At 48.2% G+C, this 22,726-nt stretch overlaps 1 protein-coding gene across 1 annotated transcript in view; it reads right to left on the bottom strand.

Moving 5' to 3' along the window:
• Positions 1-15,945: 15,945 nt before the first annotated feature.
• The window catches only part of Pkp1 (plakophilin 1), a 47,823-nt gene continuing 41,042 nt past the window's right edge, over positions 15,946-22,726 (bottom strand). Inside the window, 5 exon segments of the mRNA NM_001394216.1 lie at positions 15,946-18,198; positions 20,237-20,343; positions 21,338-21,425; positions 21,950-22,136; positions 22,398-22,551. Coding sequence (NP_001381145.1) covers positions 20,269-20,343; positions 21,338-21,425; positions 21,950-22,136; positions 22,398-22,551 — 504 coding nt within the window. The 3' untranslated portion in view covers positions 15,946-18,198; positions 20,237-20,268.

A 22,726-nucleotide genomic window follows, 5' to 3' on the forward strand; every position in this document is an offset into this window, starting at 1 on the left:
GTTTTCCCTTCTTCGTTCTTTCCTTCCTCCCTTCTTTAGCACCAAAACCCCATCTGGATAACCGTGTACTTAGGGATATAGCTACTCTTAATTTTGATACCAGCTGCTTGTGTATTGTGGGTAGATACAGGTTCCCCTCCTAGTAATACTGTCCTAGGCCACTTTTGGGGTACCCGGCAGCTCCAGCTTCCTATTAAATAGTTCTAGAGTGCGACTATTGCTCAGGGTCTGGGCAAGCAAATTATAGCCACAGTGTGTGGCTTGGATCGGGGACTAGGATAGGCTCTGAGTCCTTTGTGGAGTCAGATGGACGGTGTTGGAAAGGAATAGAATGGTCCTGTCTTGTTAGGGGAGACCTGCCTCTCTCATGGCCCAGCAGTCAAAGCTTTCCTGACCCCCTCTAGGCTTGTGGAGGCCACGGCAGGATCAGGGTCCTGGGACAACTTGCTGAGTTTCTCTTACCTCCAGAGGCTTCAAGCACCTACCCTTGCCCTCAGGGTGGGAGAAAGCAATTTGGCAGGGGTTGACTGTGGAAAGCTGGAAGAGGCCAGGCAGTGTGATATGGTATCTTTCTTGAAGACGGGTGGTGGGGTAGTGGGGTGGTGGGGTGGGGGTGGGGTGCATCACAATGTTGGCCCAGGGCTGGGATCTGGGGAGTTGGTGGGAGACTTTCCAGTCTCTGAAGCAGCTGCATGAGACTAACACTTACTACTGACCCCAGGCAGGCCTGATGTGCCCCTCCACCCACCTACCCCCAACTCCCTCTGAATCTAGCATGAAGTCAAAGAAACCTGGAGCGTCTATGACGGGGTATCAGTAAGACAAACATGAAACCAAGGCTTCAGCCTTCCCCTGTCCTGGCAGCAGGCATGGCAGTGCCTAGCTTCCTCCCTGTTCATCCCCCTCAACCCCAGTCTAGTCCGTGCTGGTCAGAGAAGGAAGAGAAACACTGAATTGCAATGGCGGATCAAGCTTCAAAAGGATCAGGGAGCTTTTAACAACTCAAGTGTGACCCATGTAGGACCTACGGCTGACTATTGGGGATTGGAAGCTGCGACAGACCCTACAGACCAGCAGGGTGAGGCTCTCACAGGAGTGAGCACCACAGGGAAGAGGTGATGGGGTATGGCCAGGTCCACCTTCTTGGGGTCTTCCCAGCACCACAGGGAGGTGATGCCTGGCCACCGGAGCTGGCTCTGCAGGTCTTCCTCCACTCTGTCTATTCCCTATCCTTTCGCGTTCCTCTCAGAGCTATTTTTTTTTCAGACTCTGTGCTGTATTTTCCTCTAGCTCATCCTGTTTCCACAGCACCTTTCCATTTGACTGCAAGCACAACCAGAGCCCGGATTGACCTTTTGTTCCCTAAGCAGAGGTGACACTTTGGTGACACTCAGGGACAAGTTGCTGGGTATGAGGGATGCTGGATAACTTTCTCCCAGAGTCCAGGCCTCTCATTGAGCAGGTTGCACACACACACAGTGTTCTCGGAAAGACAGAGAGTCTTGCAACTCTGAAAGGGGACAGATTTGGGGACCCCAGGTGGGAGCAGCTGGACATCTGAGGAAATCCATTTAGGAGAAGCCGGGTCTACTTCACCAGGAAGGGAGCTTAGCAGAGAGGTTATCATGAGAAAGAGGTTGGGCCAACTGTCATTCCTGAAGATAGATGTTCTGGGCCTGGCCACCAGCAACCCGCCCTACATTCTGCTCACTTGACCAAGGGGAGGCGAGCAGGAGAGAAGAAATCACATGTAGCCTGGAATTAGCTTCTTTTGGAGAGTCATTAAAGGCCCAAACCGTGGCACCAGGCTTCCTGGGTTCAGTGCCTCCTCCCCCACATATCTGTTGAGTGGCTTTGGCAGCGTTCCTATGTCTGGGTTTCTTCCTCCACACAATGGCAGTGATAGTCGGAATGACCTCACCAGGTTCTTGTGGGGATTAAACGAGCTTGTGTAAATATCAGTGCCCCAAACAGCACGTGGTGGAAGCATGTGAACGTTCGCTGTGATCTCTGGGGTCCTGTGGGACGGAGTGTGTCCTCCCGCCTCCCCTGTTCTTCCTACAGCATAGTGCTCCCTCCTCCCACACACTTCCTGTCGCTTCCCACAGTTGAGGTCCCCATCTCCTCCCACCCTGCTGAGCCCTAGGGTGTCTGTGGCTAGGCCACTCCTCCCCCTTCCCAAGCCTGGGACTTACAGGTCATGGGAAGATGGTTCTGGTGGGGTGAGTCAGCTGCTCTGCCTTGCCCCTTGTTAACCAGCCACAGGAGGCAGAAGTTAGCTGTTGATGATATTCTGTCTCCCAACAGGATGGCTTCGGTTTCTTCAGAGAGAGGAGCATAGAGCTCAGTCACACCGGTCATCTAAGGACCCAGCTCCGACCCTGGCTATAGGCTTCAGACCTCGCTGATTACCAAATGTTGGTGTCCATTTTTCAGCCATTACTTGTGTCTCACACTCTAACCCCGACGGTAAAGTCTCTACCTCAGCTATCTGAGCCCAACTCCTTTTCACATCATCCCCCAGCCCCAACTCTCTCTTCTGCCTTTCCATGTGACTCCGTTCAAATCAGCCTGACTCTCTGGGAAACCTTCAGAGGCTGCCTAGGAGCTTGCTATTCAAAGGGTGGCCCTCCGATGATTGGTGAGGGTTTTAATCCCTGAAAAGACCGAGAGTCTAGGGACACGTTTGCTGGTACTGATGGACCGGTGATAGAGGAGACATCATGTCAAATTCCACCATAACAGAGAAGACTGTGCACCTGCTGTTCAAAGCTTACTCCTATATGAGCCCATGCCTGTGGCTGGCAGAGGGCTGGATATGCCAAGAGTCCTCTTCCAAGGCCTCGTTCTGGCACAGTCTTAGCAGAGGCAGAGCTCTCCTTTTTGTGTCCTGATTTGCCATGGTATGTTCCAGAGGCTTTGGTTTAGGAGTAAGAAACCTCTCTCCACATGTGAGCTTAAACAATCCGAGGTTGTAGCCCAGGCTGGTTCCTTGGCCAATGTTCTGTTAAAAAGTGTTCTGCAGAGGCTCACGGGAAGGTTGTGTGTTGTCTCCCTCCTGACTTTATCTGCCCCGACACCCCTTAGGTCATTAAAGCTTCTGAAAATCTCAAGTAAAGAAAGCTACTTTCCTCATTTGTTCAGAGCTTCCAAAATGTAGACCTTGTCACTTAGCACCCACGAGCCCGTGCAAGTGATGTCAGGATAGTTTAGTTCTTTACTCCCACACCCACACACCGATTGCTAAGGTTCTCGTTGGAGGTGCTTTGAACTCTGACGGACCCTTGCACTCACTACTCAGGAGGGTTGGTAGTATTGGTGGGAGGTCAACACACACACACACACACACACACACACACACACACACACACACACACACACCACACATACCTCTCCATTTCTCCTGCTCTGGATGGTTCTACCTTTATTTTGAATCTGAACTGTTCTGCATTCTGGTGAGCGCTCCAGTCTGTGCTGGCATTGGAGTCTCTGCTACAGGAGATAAGACCGCTCCTGTGGACTGACGGCCACTGGAAAGGAAGGTGTGGTCCATCCAGAAGGAGTGCAGTTCACAGGGGGAAATTCCATTTGCCTTGCCCACCTGAAAAGTATGCAGCGACAGGGATTTCTCGACAACCCCTGAACTGGCTTTTGCTGACTTTGTGGTTGGACGGAAGGTGGAGCTGGCAGGGTTGGTCCTGGCAGCCTGACTCATGGCTTCTGGAACCACCACCTCCTGTCACTAGCAGCTTGGTTGGGGAGGTTGGGCCAGGGAGGTTCTGGGAATCTGCAGGAATGCAATATTGAGCATTTCTCTCCCTAGCCAGTGAGCTGGGGCCAAGGTCTGGGGTTTGCAGAGATTCTGGGGATCCTGGGGTGTGTGGTGACAGGAGGCACAGAACTGACACTCTGAGATCATAAAACATTAACATAATATGGCGGCACTGAGGGACCCCAGGAACTCACATTGGTATTGGTAAAAAGGAAACTCTTGAGGTTTTCGAGGCTGCACGTTGACGGTGGCGATCGATCTCTTGATGGTTACACCAAGACGACATTTGTGTGGCATCAGGGTCTTTTCCCTGTTATATTCAGAATAGCATGAGAGTAAGCATATTCCAAAGCAGAATTCATTATCTGGGGAATTCCACTTCTAAGTAGAAACATAGATCACACGTTTTGTCTTTTCCTCTTCATTAGCTTCCAAGGGAGGCTGCCAATGAAAACTGAAGGAGCTCAACTGTGTGGAGACCTGCAGTCAGAAGAGATCCTCGGTGCCTGCAGATGTCACTCGGTGTAGAGGATTTACCCAGAATGCAAGAGGCCTAGGTTCTATCCTTAGCTTTACACGAGGGGAGGGAAGGAGGCAAGGAGAGATTGATTGAATGAGTGAGTGAAGGAGGGAGGGAAGGAAGGGAGAGAGGTTTTCACATGAATTTCTAAGGAATGGTGTTCTGGACCTACCCCGACTTGGTGGTTCTGGCTCTGTATTGCAGAATGCACTAGAAATGGATGTTCCAGACCTGAGAGATCCCAGCCCCGCTTGATACCCACAGATCGAGTCTTCTGCCCTCCTTTATTCGGTGCTCTAGTTCTTAAGAGAAAGGATGACAATTTGAGGTGTGTTCAGAGAAGGGGACCATGACAGTGACGAGGACAGTGGACCAAACCTTTAAGGGATGGCTGAACTCAGAGGCACAGGAGGGCTGCCTTAGGGAAGGAAGCGAGACCTACTCTCCATGGCCCCTGTGCTTAGAGACAAGGGCAGCTGGGAATGCCATAGGAACAGGACAGGACGGGTGATCAGCCCATGCTGTGGTCTCTTCCCTGTAGAGCCGAGAGCTGGCAGCTGGCTAAGATGGACGGCCGAAACGGATCAGATTTTTATAGTCAACATGCGTGAAGGGAGTCAGGAAGGCTTTTGAGATCAGTTCACAGGGCAAGGCTGTGAATCTATACTCAGCCATCTTCAGCTCAGAGTGCCGAGCCCATGGTCTGGGATGGACTCTAGGCTAATGTCAAGACACTAGCAATGAGTAGGTCATCATTCACGGGCAGGAGACGGGGTACCACGAGGGCCTCGGAGTGGTATAAATAAACAGGAAGGCCTACTAGAGGGAACAGCATGGTAGTCATCTCTTGGGAGGAAGGATAGGGTTTTACAGGTAAAGAACACATCAAGCCTCAGAAACGACAGAGACAGTGGGATTGAATCTGTGCTACCTCGGGGAGATGCTATCATAGGGGAAGCCCAGGGAGAGAATGAAGAGAACCAGGAGACAAGACAGAGGCTGGCCTGAGGGAAACATGGGTGGAAAACTCAGAGTCGGCAGGTGTTTCCCAAAGGGTAGCGGGTGTGGTTAGCGTTACTACAGATCAGTCTCTCAGAGGCACGTTTCGGTGGCAGTAGGATGGCAGTGAGATGGTGTGAGAGCAAGGCCAGCCAGGAGGTGGCAGCATAGAGCAAGGAAAGGGCCAGGCTTGATGTTCCCTGGCCGTGGTTAGCACTGTGTGGAGATGAGAAGGCTTGATACCTGACTGGAAAGGGAACATTAAAGGCAAGGCCAGAATCACTAGTTTGGGAGAATGGGCATGTATCAACTGCAATTAGCCTTTGTTTCTTAAAAGCAAACAAACCCAAACTACCTGTGGTTTGGGCTGTTTTTGAAGTTTATGGAACTCAGAGCCACCGCAATTGTGTGCCGGGTGAGCATTTCTCCTCTTGGACCTCGGATTCCTCTGAACACAGAGCAGCAATAGGTATTGGCCTGTCCATCTGCGAATGATCCAGACCATCTCCCCTGTCTCCTCACCCCTGCAGGTCTCCCTGCATTTCAACCTGCATCTGTAAAAGCCAGTTCTAAGCTGGTGGGAACTGACATGGCATGTTTATAGCATCCCCTGCACCAGCCTCCAGAGACCCCCTTTACCCTGCCCTCCTTGCTGCCAGCAGAGCTATTTGGTCTGTAGGCCTTAGCCTTAGATGTAAGCCCAGCTATGTAAGCCCATCTCTAATCTCCAAGCCTGGGTTCTCAGGCTGTTTGGAAAGGAACCAGCTGTCGATTGTGATCGACTTGGAGATGTCTATACATTGGTCTTGGAGGTGAGGTGTGCTGCTATTATGAAGCTTTTATTTCGGTAGCTAACACACATCTGTCTGCACACTACACCATTACTGTCCCCTCTGCTGTAGTCACCAACAGACATCCCAGGACACTCCCCTCATTCCCTGAGGAGTTCAGTTTTAAATCCACCATCACTTTCTCTCAATACGCGCTCTGGCCCAATGATTCTCTTTTCTTTCTAGCGATCTTTCTACCATCCTGGTTTCTCAATCCTCAGTCTCTCTCCCAGAGCTTGATTGATCCATTCACTTCCACAGTTGACCAGACTTTCTGTGGCCACTCACCACAATTTCTCTGTATTATCCATTTGAAGCAGTGCACTTTGTAACATATAGCTCAACATCCTTATCGCCTTAATTTTAATTATTTGTTGTTAGTGTGTGTGTGTGTGTGTGTGTGTGTGTGTGTGTGAGCGCTCACACATGCACACACTACATATGAGTGTGGAAGCCAGAGGACAACTCTTGGGAGTCGGTTCTCTCCCTCCACGGTGGGTCCAGGTTACCAGGATCGTGTGCAGAGCTCTTTTACCCATCGAGCATCTTGCTGGTCTCATCAGCTTAATTTCAAATGCTGCTCAGTCTCTGTGTGCTTTATCCTCCTTTAATCAGATTAAGGCTCACTGTCTATCCTATCCTTTCTTTTGTCCTTGGCTTGCTTCATTGTCCCAGCCAGAACATCCCTGAGGGCTCTGCCCTTGCTCTACCCTGTCACCTGGGTGACAGCAAAATGGGGAGAGAAAAGTGCATGCTTGCTGGGCTTCCAGCTCATGACTGTGAGAGAGCTTCCTCTCTTTCACAGCTCCTCCCTTCTTCCAGAGATCTAACGTTATCCCCCCTCTGGATCTTAATCAAGCTTCTTGTCTCATTAAGAACATGCAGACAGGGTTGGGGATTTAGCTCAGTGGTAGAGCGCTCAAGGCCCTGGGTTCGGTCCCCAGCTCCGAAAAAAGAAAAAGAAAAAAAGAAAAGAAAAAGAAAATGGAGACAACACAGAGAGAAGAGGCTGAAAATTCCTACCTCATTAGCTCCTACCACATTAGCCCACCCTTGTGTCTGTGACCACAGATGACTGGCTAGTCACAGCTGTCATTTGGATACCCCGTCCTAACCTCTCTCGTTCTCACAAAGACCTCTCATTCCAACAGTCTTTCCTCTTGGACCAATAGCCGTTCCTTGTCCCCAGAACACCTCACAGAAAGGCCCATCTAAACACCACATCCGCTGCCCTGTAGCACCTATTTTCTTGCTATTGAAATGCATTTTATTTTATATGTACGGATGCCCTGCCTGTGTGCTGTGTGTATCTGTGTGCCGAGTGCATGAATGGTGCCTCTGGGGCTTGAATGAGGTATCAGGCCCTCCGGAACTGGAGTTTCAGTCAGTTGAACTGAACCATTACCAGCCCCCGACCCCCATCCCACCATGACACCTGAGGCCCCCACCCCCACCCCTTCTTTCTTTGCCTTCACCAAGAGCTGTTTGGGAAACGGAGCAACTTGCCCTCATAATTCCTTCTTTATGCTTGAATACACTCCAGCCAAATGTGCGTCCTTGACGCGACCACAGTCGCACCCACCAAGCATTGATGTTTTCCATGCCACTCATTTGGTGGCCGGAGAGTTTCAGTTCCAGAAATGGCGAAGTAGCTTTTATCAAACCATTTTCCTGTAGATAAGACTCCCACCTTCTAGACACAGGTAAAAGTAGATAGCAGAGACTGACCAAAGGCAGGCAGGGAGAAGAGATTCCACTCAGTGAGCCTTCTATTTTCACCCAATGGCAGGTTGCAGTTGGTCCTACACAGACTAAGAGTCAAATTGAAGTCCGTCATCTCACTGGCTCTAAGAACCAGGGGAGACAGTGTGAGGCAGCCAGGAAGTAAAGAAAGGGGTCTAGCAAATGTGATACAGTCTCAGGGCAAATGCTTCAAATTCCAAATATGGGTGCTAACATAGGGCTGGCAAGAGGGCTCAGCAGGTAAGGTGCTTGCCACCAAGCCTGAAGATCTGAGTTCGATCCCTAGAACCCACTTGGTGAGAGAAGAAAATTGACCTGCAAGCTGTTTTCTGATTTCTACATGTGTGTGGCATGTGTTGTATGTGTGCAACACACAGAAATGTACACTAAACGCAAATAAATAAGAATGTAATAAACATCTTAAGATGATAAATAAACCACACCTTATGTCGGATTCCCCCCTTTTTTAGATTATATAATATGTATATATACACACTCTGTAGCTGTCTTCAGACACACCAGAAGAGGGCATCAAATCTCATTACAAATGGTTATGAGCCACCATGTGGTTGCTAGGATTTGAACTCAGGACCTCTGGAAGAGCAGTCAGTGCTCCTAACCTCTGAGCCATCTCTCCAGCCCCAGATTGCCCTTTTAACTCTGCATGTGGGGAAGTGCACATCGGTAGCTTAAACAAGACCCCAAAGCACTGACCAAGTGTTTAGCTGCTGCTCACACAAGGGAAATGGAGGCCAGAGTTTGAGCTCAGCCAGTAAACTGCCTGATAAAATGTCAGCATCCTTCAGATAGTGAAGAGGAGAACCCAGAAAACACACAGACTCCATTCATTATGTTCAGGTTGTAAGTTGGAAATTCGAGAATATGGCTGGGCAGGAGGCAGAGGCAGAAGCAGGAGTAAATGGCAGACAAAGACAGAAGCAGCACCTTAAAGGAGATGAAAGAAAGCAGGTGGCATCCATCAGCATTCTAGAGAAATGTCCTTGAAGAGTGAAAATAAAATAGAGGCACTTACCCTATGCCCTTTTTGACTTGTATGTGTCTATATGTGGCGTGTGTGCATTGTGTGTGTGTGTGTGTGTGTGTGTAGTGTGTGTATGTATGAATGTATGTATGTATGTGTGTGTAGTGTGTAGGTGTGTGTAGTGTGTATGTATGTATGTATATGTGTGGAGTGTGTATATATGTGGAGTGTGTGTACGTGTATGTGTATGTGTGTGAGTGTATGTATGTAAGTGTGTTTGTGTTTGTGAGTGTGTATACGTGTATTGTGTGTGTAGTGTGTGTGTATGTATGTATATGTGTGTAGTGTGTATGTGTGTGTAGTATATGTGTGTATGTGTGTGAGTGTGTATATGTGTATATGTGTGTATGTGTTTGTGAGTGTGTGTATATGTATATAGTGTGTTTGTGTGTGTGAGTGTGTGTATGTTCATGTGTGTAATATGTGTATGTTTGTATGTGTGTGAGTGTGCATGTGAGTGTGTGTATGTGTGTGTGTATATGTGTATATGTGTGTATGTGTTTGTGAGTGTGTGTATATGTATATAGTGTGTTTGTGTGTGTGAGTGTGTGTATGTTCATGTGTGTAATATGTGTATGTTTGTATGTGTGTGAGTGTGCATGTGAGTGTGTGTATGTGTTTGAGTGTGTGTATATGCATATATAGTGTGTATGTGTATGTGTGTAGTATGTGTATATGTGTGTGTGTATGTACAGTGTGCATGTGGAGCATAGAGATAGACATTGGGTGTCTTTCTTGGTCCTTGGGTACCTTATTACTTTTCTTTTTAGACAGGGGTGGGGAGGGAGAGAGGTGAATGCATATGATATATGTGTGTGCAGGCACACATGCCTCTGTGCATGAGCAGAGGCCAGAAGAGCCAATTAGGTGACCTTCTCTATCATTCTTCACCTTAATTTTAAAGACGGGGACTCTCACTGAAGGGTGACAGTTAGCAAGCTCCAGTAGTCCTTCTGTTTCTGCCTCCCACAGCTCTGGAGTCACAGGACTGCCTGTTCATGGCTGGCTTTTTATGTGGGTACTGTAAGCACCTTTATTGATGGGACATCTTACCAGCACTACAATGGCATTTTATTCAGCCATAATGAAATTATATCATTTGCAGGAACATGGATGGAACTCAAAGTCATCATGATAAACGAAATAAGCCAGATTCACAATGGCAATTGTGTTATGTTTTCTCATATGCAAAATGTAGAATACAGACACCTCATACATGCATACACACACCACACATACTACACACACATCACATACATACCACATACACACCACTCACACAGAGACTACACACACCACACAATCACTACATACACACCACATACACACATACCACACACATACCACACACATACCACACACACACCACACCACTCACACCACACACACATACATACCTACCACATACACAAACACAACATACACCACACACATCAAACACATCACACAAATACCACACACATACTACACATACCACACAAATATAGACACTACATATACACAGGAGACTCTCTGAGAAGAGGAAGGGAATCAATGGGAGAGGGTAAGAGAGGAAAACTAAGTAATAAGTAATAAGGAAACCGAATAAAGCACATGACATATACATATGATAAAGTGCATGACATGTTATGTATGATAAATGTATAAAGAGGTCATAATGAAATCCACACTTTTGCATAATGAGTATATGCTAATGAAACAAAAGCAAGCACGTGAACCAAACAGCCAACCACAGAAACCCCCTAAAGAATACCATAAGAAGCAGGGACTTTCGATGATAGTATTCATTGGGAAATCATAACAAACAGGTGTATGTGAACCCTCAGTGAATACACAGCGTAGACAGTGTACGTGATTCACTCAGGGAGAAAATATGTCTGACATGAAACAAAGTGGCAATTTAGTTGGTTTGAGATTATATGGAATACAGAATAGAGAATATGTTCTTTGCTTATAATGGATAAATAAAAAGTATCTAGAATTTTCCCAAATGTTTAAAATTAAGTAACATTCTTCTTTAAAACCCACAAGGAAACAAACAGAAAACTTACAAAAGAAGTAAACAATATTTGAAAAGTTATAAAATTCAGCCAAAACAGTGCTAAGAAGTTTAAATATTTAGAATGCTTGAAATCAATAACCTACGTTTCAATGTTAAAAATCTAGAAAACACTGGGTGTGGTGGTCCCAGCACTCAGGAGACAGAGGCAGGCAGATCTCTGTGAGTTTAAGGCTACTTGGTCTACATAGTGAGAGAGAACCTGTCTACACACACACACACACACACACACACACACACACACACACACACACACACACACACACACACACACACACACACACACACACACACTGAGAGGGAGAGAATACAAGGGAGAGAAAAGATCAGAACTACACAACAGTGTTGCTCCTTTGGAGGCAGCCGACACTGGAGCATGCGCAAAGGCGTTTTTCCGGAGGCGTTGCGGACATGGGAATTTGGCTAGCACAGGTGTGTGCATTTGAATGGTGCACAGAATGATGTTTGGGGTTTGTGCATTTTACTGTATCTGTATTTTACCTAAGAGGGAGGAGGGGAAGAAAAGGGTAAAATTAAAGAAGCATAAGCCCAGGCTGGGGCCACCTTCCTTCCTTCCTACATGCTCCTCAGCGTCACTCCACCCCGCAGGAGTAGCGCACCATCTGCAGGCAGCCTTGGCTGCTCCGTGCCTCTTTCTACTGCTTCACTTCAGTTTTCATTCATTCCCTTCTCAATGGCACAGGGCAGCCAGGTGTCCAGTCCGTGAGCCTCTACATGCTCTCCCCTTGCTCTTCTCATCATCTCTTGGCTTAAAAGCCCTCATGTTTTTGTTTACAAAAGTCTGGCCCAAATTATGCTAAGGCCTCTTTAGAACATGGGGCACTGGGACTAGTTCGTTCCCTGTATTCTTGGATACACGAGAAGAGTCCTGTTTGTCATATTAATGCATAGCAAGTCTGAGCTTGTAGCCGGACTCTTGGCTACTTTGTGGGTTTTTTTTCTTCCATCCTTATTTTGCCCTTTCACCCACCCTAACACGAGGTAGGACAGAAAGATGGATAGAGGGGAAAGAGAGAAAGGTACCCCCCCCCCCACCACCAATAAAATCAGGAGTAGGAAAGGGAGCAACAATGTCACTAGACTACTTCCTGCTGATTAGGGGCATTGAGTTCCTTGGGTTAAGTTTGATCTTCACTGCCAGCATATCTATTTTCTTCTTTTTGTCTCCTCGCCCATGAGTACTTGACAAATTGTAACCAACAGCATCCAGCCACCAACCAGCCAGCCAGCAGCTCCCCACCGTTGGGCTCTAGTATTCGTTTACCCTCTGAAACGCTCTGAGAATTCCAAACATCACACACTTGAAACTATCTGCAGCTGTCAAAAATCACACCCCTGCTAGAGCATGAGGCAAGGACATACAATGTTGGTTTGTTTGTTTCTTTCTTTCTTAGAAGCCAAAATTCTCACTACACGAGCTCGATTACCTGGGTTTGAGACAAGGATGGGCATCCTGGGTCTCAGTCATTTGCTTCACGTATTTCTCTCTTGATTCAAGAAATGTCTGGGAAAGGGGCTCTTGTCCTTCAAAAACGTCTCTCAGCAAAAATAATTCCCCATAGCCTCTTTCAAATTGAGAAAACCCCTTTGTAGATAGCCTGTTTCCTGGCCGCTTTGAGGTTATCCTCTCCCCCCATGCACACACACACACACACGCACACACACACACACAGCACACAGCACACAGCACACAGCACACACAGGTCCTGTCTGGTTCACTCTGCCTGGCTTCCAGTGTTCCTCAGCCCCAACAAAGGAGAGAGCTGGATACTCAGCAGGATGTGGAGGGTGGAGCTGTTATCACAGATGCCAGTGGAGGAGGTGCATGCTAGGCTCACTATCCGGCTTCCAGGTCTTTCCTTTGGAACTGATCCATATCAAGGTTACAGACAGAGTTGGAGGAGTCTGTCAGAGTTCCCCTGGCAGGTAACAATCCTTGGATCCCAGGGCGGAAAACAATAGGGATGGCCAGCATGAAGAGATCTCCTCTCTCCTCTCTTCTTCTCTCCTTCTCTCTCCCTAACCCTTTCCCTCTCTCTCCCTCCTCCCAAACAATATGACCAGACCTCGCATATGCACATAGCTGCATGGATGACAGGAATCCCCATGGAAGCAGTTACTCAGGCTTGCTGAAGCTTGAGGCTTGTGGTCCCTGTATCGGCACTCCCCCTGCTTATGCCCACAGACCAAGTGGTCAAGTCTCCATCTGTTGGTTGCAGTTTAATGGCCCCAGAGTGCTAGAATATGTCCCAGAGGATCCATCACTGTAGCCACAGCTAGCCTCTAACTCACTTTGTAGGCAAGGATGACCTTGAACTCTTGAATCTTCAGTCTCCGTCTTTCTAGTAGTGGGAAAGTTGGGATTCCAGATGTGTGCCACTATGCCCAGCAGAAGCAAAACTTAAAAATTACTTACTAATTAAGCAGTATTGAAGTTTTTTTTGTGTGTTTTTGTTTGTTTGTTTTATTTTGTTTTGTTTCGAGACAGGGTCTTAGTTTATATATCAGACTGGTCTTGAACTCACAATCTTCCTGCCTCAGTTTCTCAAGTGCTGGGACTGCAGGCATATACTATTACATCCAGTTTTATGCATTGGTGTGGAAACATTCTATCTCTTACCACTGCAAAATTTCTTAGTGTCTGACTAACAGAGACAATAGCATGTTAGAAGCATAAGGCATGGGCTCTCTGCTAACCTTGCCCCCCCCCTCACCATAGGAGGTTCCTCAGCTTCCACATGCCTCTTCAAGATGGTCAACCTATCACTCCATGACATACACACGTGCTGACCCAGCAGGTGTCTGCAGGATGACTAGTGAGGGTGGAGAAGACATACTGGGGTCATGGAGCATTCTTTGCCTTGAAGCCCTTGGCTCATTAGTTCTATATTCTAACCAACCAAACCAGCCAGCTCTGGGCTAGATGATGCATGCTGTAGTTCCTGGCATCTGATAGCCAGTCTGTGAATCAGAACTTTTATTTTCCTGCATGTCTGCACAGCAACCGCGCCTCATGGGACGTGTAATCCTGTGCTGTCTCGGGCTCTGTGAACCCTGATTCATCACAGCTTTGATAGTGTGTAGGACAGCTGCTTCCTCCGCAGTCTTCCCTATCGTGTTCTGATATCGGGACTCAGGAGCACTGGGTCTGGTCCAGGCTTGGTACTTCTGTAAACTTCCTGTGTGACTGAGCTGGTCACTTTCTCTCAGTGTTTTTTTTTTTTTATCTGTTGATTGGAATTTGATGCTCCGAGCTCTGCCTGGGTTACTAAGGCGAAGCACACATCCAAATAGAAAACAATGCCCCAAGGTTCTGAAAGTGAAAGGGTCATTGTGTGGCTCTTCAAAGAGGAAGACTGTTGCCCAATATCTGTTCACACGTTTCCAGCTGTGCTGGCAGCAGAAGGCACTGCCTTTTAGAGACGGATGCTTCAGCCCGCTGAAACCTGAGGGTGGGGGGTTCTGGCCCCACCCCAGGTAAGTTGCAAGAGGAACAAGTGGAATTGGCTTCAAGGTCAGGCATGTGGACCTGTGTGGACACGGGCTCTGTGACACTTGGCCTCTGGGTCTTTGAAGCTTTTTCCTTCCCACTGTCTAGATGTCCTGTGCCCTTCCAGTCTCTTTTGTTCTTCCCTATCCAATCCTGGACCCAAAAGCCCTCCCATGCTCACCAGGCTGTTCCCCAAAGGATTTGCCACTCACTTGGCTAAGGGCAGCTGGATGAGGACTTTTATAGTCATTTGGCACTTCTGTGCCCACATCTAGTATAACACTGAATTTCTACACTGCTATGGTTTCCCAGTAATCGTATGTAATAGTTCTGAGAAAGCGAGTCAATGAGTCTATAAACTGCTTCCAAACATGGGCACATAAAGCTGTCAGACGATGGCAGTGTGTGCGTTCTGCAGTGTGCATGGTTGTGTAGGGACAGCAACCCCTGGGCATGCACCAGGAATGGACGCATCTTACCCATGTGCTATTGAGCTAAAGCTAGAATGAAACAGGACTTAGCACTGGCACCCGTTATAGGAAGTTCAAGATGACCAAATTGAAATATAATCTTAGAAGTCCAGGCGGTGCCATGCTCTCCTTGGGGTGGGGTGGAAGCAGGAGAGGATTGAGGAAGGCTCGCCAGCTGGTCCTGTACCATTTCTTGCTGTTCGGTTTGAAGACGGTCAGAGGTGTGTACATTTTAAGTTGTGTGATTTTGATCTCCGATTGTATTTTAATGAAAATATAAAGACGACACTTGCTAATTTTGCATTTGACTTGCTTTCTGCAGTCAGTACAAGTTCACAGGTCCCCACAGCATTTCCAGAAGCCCCAGCCTAGTGCATCTAATAGTGTGGGTCACAGAGAACCATAGTCCTCTCCTGGTCCTCAGCACCCTCTCCCTGGCCGTTACTGGACACCATGAGACCCCAGGGTGCTATAACGAAGGCCTTGTTAGTCATGACTCCTCCGGGATGGGGAAAGCTCTTCCCTAACATCTTCCCTTTCAACCCAAGCACCCCTGATTTTCTCAGATGATGATGGCCCTTAGCCGATACCATGCCTGGGGTCTTCTACCTCCTTCTGTTCACAATCACTAGCAGCTGACATAAAACCCACATGGCACAGGCATTTTGGGAACCTGAGCTCCTAAGTCTTCCCCCTTGAAATTTTCCCTCCTCCAGCCAGGATGGCTGGGGCTGTGCTCACAATGACTTTCCCACTTGTAACCTGGGTGACATTAGTCACATCTGTTCCCTCCTAAGCCCTGCCTACTTGAAAATTAGGACAGCAAACCCTGAATCTTGGAGCACGGTGTTCACACGAACTACAGTGGATCAGGAATCTGTGAACACTCTTGGGTGACATTTTCAACCCTTGCCTGATACACAGTCAGTAGGCCGAGATGTTGGCGAGAAGGCCCTTCATCCCTGAACAGTATCCCGAATAATACAAGGCTTGAAAAACTTCAAAGAAACACTAAGCAGTTTATTGATTTCCTATATTTTGACAAAGCAAATACATGATGTATCATACAAGGAAACATACAAGATGGATCAAGGAGAATGAGGGCTGGACGGAGGGTCCCAGACACTGCAGCAAGCGCAAAAGTCAAGGAAGATACAGGGCCTCTGTCCTTTGGTCCTAAATTGTGACCTGTTTTAGGCATGGAAGTAGGAGACATATTTGATTTAAAACATGAAGACAGGTCTGGGATAAAGTCCAGCCAGCCCCTTACTCCCTGCTTCTAGGAATGTACTCATAAGTCCTCTTCATTTTGCCCCTGAATGACAGGCATATGTTGGGCCCAGCCTACCTGGCCAGCTTGAGGTCATGGAAGAAGTTACCATAATTGGCCTGATCCCTTGGTGTCTAAGACCTGCTTCATCCCCAAAGCAAAGCGTGGGCCCAACAAATCTTCCTCCCAGGGAAAGGAGAACAGCCCATGGGCTGCAGGAAGTGAGGACTGTGCTGGGGGTGTTGGGTGGGAATGTCATTGTTCAGGGCCTTTAACAGTTTCACTTGGTGACTTGAGCACTCTCCAAGATTCTCTCAAACTTACTGAGTAAGTGGATAGTCCTTACAGCCCAGGACCTGGGTATCCTTTCTTGGGTGGACATATACTATATGGGGCAGGGGTATGGTAGGTTTTATTTATTGTTATACTTTAAGTGCTTCCTTCAGACACTGTCTGTACAGAGTAGTGTGACAATGGCATGTTTTAAGAAATAGACTGTTTTGGATCCCAGTGATTGTCAAGGGAGATCACAGGAAGCATACCCGAGGAGAGTGTGCTGGGACAACATCCCACACTGGTATTGGAGAAAAGGTGAGGTAGGAGGCAGATTCCCATATGAGCCAAACAGGGAAAGATGTTGCAGACTTAAAGTGCCAGAGTACACCGGATAGATGACTTAGGACACCCCTCAGGGACAATGTCTCATGTATCTGACCTCCACCCTCAATGGACAGATCTTTTACTAGGCCACCCTGAGCCACAGAGGGGTTTTTCGGTCTTACAGCTGGGGTAAGAAGAGGGCTGGGCCAGGGAGCATTCTGTATCCTCCTCGAGAGAGGTGTGGCCCTGATCCCTCTTGTCCACTCAGCACTAACCACACCAGCGGAGAAGCACTAGCCTAGACATGAGGAGCTCCAGGGGGAAGGCTGAGCGCTGTCCCACCCAGTCATCCGTCCAGGGAGCTTCACACAGACAGGCTCACTCATGTGGTTCTCAGAAGTTCTTTGGTAATACAGTCTGCAGTGGGAAGTCTGGGTCCCTGGGGTTGGCCACCTCTACCCCACTAGGCATTTTGTTTCACAGAGACAGAGTGCAGACAGGACAGCCAGCGTTCATGAAGAAAGAAGCTAATGGCTGGGATGTGGGCTAGCTGATGCCCTAACAGGACACTTCCTTTTCATGGTTCATCCATCCAAATTCCCTTCTGTCAGCCTCTGGGTCACTCTCCCTGCCCCAAGCACTCCCTCACCTGACACTCAGCAAGCGGGGTCTGAAGCACATTGCAAATAATTTCCAGTTTTCCTCTCCTGTTCTGTGAGAAGCCTGAGCAGGCAGGTGCCCAGTGCCCACCTGTTCCCACCCCATCCCCTTGAGGAGACGAGAGAACACAAGTAGTCATCCCCACAGCTCTGGCTTCCAGTGCTATTCTTACTTCCTTTCTCCCAAAATAGCTGCTTGCAGACTCTCTGAAGTCTGGGGCTCCACTGGCTAAAACTTTCATGTAGGTGCAGCCCATGTGTCTATAAAGGGAGACACCGAGAGTCCCCCGTGCTGCCTGTGAACTGCAAAGGATCTGCACACCCAGCCTGTTTCACTTGTTGGTTATGCTTTTAGGCGCACACACACACACACACACACACACACACACACACACACACACAAACACATGCGTGGACACACACAGGTATACCGCACACACATACTTACATTATACACATTATATATATACTGTTTCTCAGAGAAGAAAGTATTGACATCAGATGTAAGCCCCCTTTAACTCAAGAAAGTCCCCCCACCCAACCTCCCCAACCCTATAGCCTGCCAGTTCCCCTAAGGAAAAAAAAAGGAATCAAAAATTATTTCCATCATCCACAGTTTTCAGGCTGCTCTTGGTTGCATCTGAACGTCTCCAGATACTGCCCAGGATGGAGCAGGTTACCCATCCTCAAGGCCTGAGGTCTTCTCAGCTGGGTCGTGTCTTTCTGGAAAGAGAAATGATCACATTAGAGGGCAGTGAAAGCTGGGCATGGCAGTGTAGACCTGTAGTACTAGTCACTTGGCTGAGGCAATAGAGTCACGTGTTCAAGGCCAACCTAGGCTACAGAACAAGTCTGAGGCTAGTCTAGGAGACATAGGAGGACCCTATCTCGGGACAAAATATAAACAAAGGAGGGTAGGCGTTAGAAGCCATTGGTAGAATATTTGCCTAGAATGTGTTAGGCTGCAGATTAAAGTCCCAACAACCACAACATACAGGTAGGGAGACATTGCCACACCGGAAGGTCTGACCCGTACTGCAAGCCGCTTCTCACTCACGCCTTCTCAAATGTGTCTGCTTCGATATTTAAGTTCTTGGCTTATCTATACGAGAAACCCTTTGAATAGCCACTTAAAAATAAATTTTTTCTGTGCTTCACTTCAGGGCTACTTAAGGGCTATCAGATCAGAATTGCTAAGACGAAAGGAAGGCCAGCATCCCAGTCGATTCTGGTGAGTGCTTAGCTTGCAAAGCTTTGACAGTGTGTAGGATTTGCACTTCCTGTCTCTAGAAGCATCACCTGGAAGCGAAGCTTGTCCACTCTAAGCACATATAGAATCAGCATGGGTTTTAGGAAGGATGGAGGGACTAGAGAGATGGGTCAGTGGTTAAACTCATATGCTGCTCTTCCAGAGGACTAGGGTTTGATTCTTAGTGCCCACGTGGTGGCTCACGACTGTCTGTAACTCCAGTTCTAGAGGATTTGATGCTCTCTTCTGGTCTCCTTGGTCACCTGGCTGTTACAGGATATTTGATCACACTGTGAATCCTAAGATTGTGTTATTTACTGAAAAAAACAAAGCTGTTTCTAGTTGTGGAGTAGCTCAGCCTTAGAACACACCTTCAATCCATCTGGCTGGAATACAGATATGCCCTTAGTGAAATACCTTTAGTCAAAAACAATGAAGGTAAAGTTAGTTTGAAGAAGGAAACACCAATGATTGAAAGTGATGTCTAATTGAGTGACAGACAAAGTGACGAATCAGAGAAAGAGTTTGACTCTCGTCAGAAAAGAGAGGAAAGGGAAGCTAGTCACGGGAGAGTGCAGGACAGAAGGCCATTTTTGCAGAGACAGGTTGCAGAGAGAGAACAAGCTAGACACAGGTGAAGACAGAAGGAGCCAGAGAATGAGAAGGAGCCAGACGATTAGAACAATTCACTAGAGTTAATTTGAGGCCAAGCAGAGCAATTCAGGAGAAAGCGAGAGAAGCCAGATTGAGTCAGTCAGCTTGGAGAGAAGTTTGAGCCAGACCGACTGAATTGAGCCAATCAGCCAGAGCTCAGAAAGAACAAGGGCGAGCTTATTCAGCAGCAAGTCTCAGAGGCTGAAAACATTCTGGGCTTGGATAAGATTGTATCAAAGATAGAAGCTTCCAGGACTAGGCCTAGGTTAGCCTCAGAGATAACAATTTAATATTACAGGAAAATAAAAGTTACAAATCCATGTGTAAGCAAGATGCCCATACACATAAACAAAAGAGTTAGAAGAAATAAGAAGGAAAGCAAGCTGCAGCTGACCTAACCCAGACTGGCACATAACTGCGTACTATGTAACCCACCTGTGAATGGCACCACCTGGCTTGCGCAGTGAGTTACCTACACAGCTGTCCTCAGTGGTCCCACCCAGACTCCTGGCCCTTCCAGTGTTTTTTTTTTTTTTTTTTTTTTGTTTTTTTTTTTTTCCAGAGCTGGGGACCGAACCCAGGGCCTTGTGCTTGCTAGGCAAGCGCTCTACCACTGAGCTAAATCCCCAACCCCCTTCCAGTGTTAATAAAACATTACGTATCCCTAATGCCCTGTGATGGGACCACCTGTCTTCTCAGCTAGGGTTCTCCATGGCTGTCTTCTTCACCCTGTTAGTCAGAGCCCAACTGCCTGTTAGGCCAAATGATGCTTCTTCCTAACTGCACAGGCCCGGACTCCGAGAGGCTGTAGTGGTGATCTGGAAGCACCCCTTTGCCATGGGGCAGGCCGATTCTCACCTGCAAGTTGAACTTGCTTGCACACTCTCTTCTTAGAACCGGGAGGTGAAGTTTCTGAAGTTGTTGGCCCCAGCTATGTTTCCCATCATGTTCCTATCGAAACCTTGCTGCAAGGGGAGAAACAGACACGTGATTCATCATAGGACAAGCAGTGTGGGGCCTGATGCCTGGTCAGGAGCCTGGCCAGTGATTGATGGGGGGTTGGGGGGGTCCCAGGTCATTGTGGGTGGTGTCATCCCTGGGCTGGTAGTCCTGGGTTCTATAAGAGAGCAAGCTGAGCAAGCCAGGGGAAGCAATCCAGTAAGTAACATCCCTCCATGGCCTCTGCATCAGCTCCTGCCTCCAGGTTCTTGCCCTGTGTGTGTCTCCTCCACAACTTGCTTTTGGGTCATGTCCTTTTATTGCAGCAATAACTAAGACACCAAGGATGGTTTTGAATTCCTGTATCTCCTAGAGATTCTCCTGTGTGCCATGACAGTTGGCTTTTCTGGGTCTCAGGTGGCTGAGGACAGGCCTAGTGCTTCTCCAGAGACAAAGGTACATGGGCAAACTCTTTAGTCGAAATCGAAAGGGCACCATAACTAAGCCCTGAACCTTTCTAGGACATACTGTGTTCCCAAATGGCTGGTGTTCCCTTTGTCCCAACTTCTTGCTACCCTGCTCTAAGTCAGCAGTTGGCCCTTTGGCAAACTTTTATCTCCAAAGGTATTGACATTACTATCCATAACAGTAGCAAAACCACAGTTATAAAGTAGCAATGAAAATAATTTTATGGTTGGGGGCCACCACAACATGAGGAACTGTACTAAAGGGTCATGGCATTGGGAAGGTTGAGAACCACTGGTCTAAGTGTTCTCATGTTGGGCCTCTCTCGTCTTTCCTCCACCCCCAACATGCAAGACACCTGAGGTAGATCTTCTGGTCAGAGCCCTGCTCACACTCACGATGCTCAAATCAGCTCCTGACTCTCCCCTTGAGTCAGCCTCCCCTTGCTTTGTGAGGTGCACAAATCTTGCTCTCTCTTCCCAATCCGCTAGGACTTTAGTGCAGGGCAAGTGTGGGAAGGGTCTGGCCAGGAGGGCTGCTGGTCTATGCTCTTACCTGCCTGAGGACACTCTGCAGCTCCTTGCTGGCCCACATGTCAGACAGGAGTAGCCGGGCAGCCTCGGCAGCCTTAGGTGAGGAGGCACTATGCAGGTGGGAGGTGAGTTTGTGAGATGAGAGTCCTGGTGACACAGGAACACCCTTCCCTTGCCACCCGCCTCTTTAGGGTCCAGAGGTGTGGGGTGGCTCTGAGTATATGAAAGAGGAACTCTGAGAGGAACAGTGAGCCTGAGCCATCACCCAGTGGGACCATCTCACACCCCCCACCCATCTGGAGACACCTCTGAAGATGGTTCTCTATCCCTGGTTGAAGAAAGAGTCCCACAAAGCAAGAAAAACATTCTCATATAATTGGCCCTGATTCTTCTGTGCTTCCTGCTGACCCTCAGATAGTCCAGAGTCCCGCATGTCTCTCAGCTAAGGAGTAGACTGTCCCCTCTATGCATGTCAAGGACTTGGGGCAGAAGCCACAGCCCTTTAGCATTCAGCTTCTAGAACCTCTCCCTCCTCCTGTTCCCTGCCTCCTTTAGGCATCCTGTTCTCTGCTCCCTAAGTTCTACTGTGTGTTGGGGGGTGAGGGGGTGGGGATTAGGTCCCTCCTCTGCCCACCTGTTGCGGCACAAGTTGAAGACATTGTTGAGCATGCTGTTGGAGAAGTACTGCTTGGCCATCTGAGGCTGCGAGGTCATCAGGTTCCTCACAGTGTAGCAGGCAGAGGACAGGATATCTTCAGAGTTGCTGGTATTGCCGGTGTGGCTAGTGAGGAGTCTGGTTACCTCTGGGAACACCTGATTCCCTATAGTGAAAGGAGTTGAGGAATGGGGTCAGGAAGCAAGAAAGGTAGCCCCTCAAGGACCCACCGGGACTCCAATTCAGATGGATTTCTGTAGACTCACCTGTAAGGTGAGAATTCCCTCCCACACCTCTCTTGAGCCAACTTCCCCCAGCCCCAGCATACTTGCACTATGGAACAGTTTGAGGATTACCTTCTAGAAGGCTCTAGAAAGCACGGGCCTGTGTGTCCTGTGTGGATGGAAGAGAGGACAGGGGCTCTTACCCATCACTCTGTGCAGCACAGGGTGGCGAGACATGTTGCTCAGCAGAGAGGCCCCAGACCGCACCACATCCGAATTGCCAGATTGCAGGAGACGGGCTATTTGTGGCAAGCCCTTTTCCTTTATTCCAATCAACTGACTCATACCATTCGACATCTAAGAGAGAAGATCCAAGGAGGAGTTGGTCTGTGGCCTCCAGGTACCATAGTTAGTGGAGAGGCAGATAATCCCAAGCAAAAACAAACAAACAAACACCTCAAACCAACTAACCAACCAACCAAAAAACCCTAAGCCTTTTCTCTTTCATCAGCAAGTTGGGAGGAGACAAAAT

This window comes from Rattus norvegicus, chromosome 13 (assembly GCF_036323735.1).
Source record: "Rattus norvegicus strain BN/NHsdMcwi chromosome 13, GRCr8, whole genome shotgun sequence".
Lineage (NCBI taxonomy): Eukaryota > Metazoa > Chordata > Mammalia > Rodentia > Muridae > Rattus > Rattus norvegicus.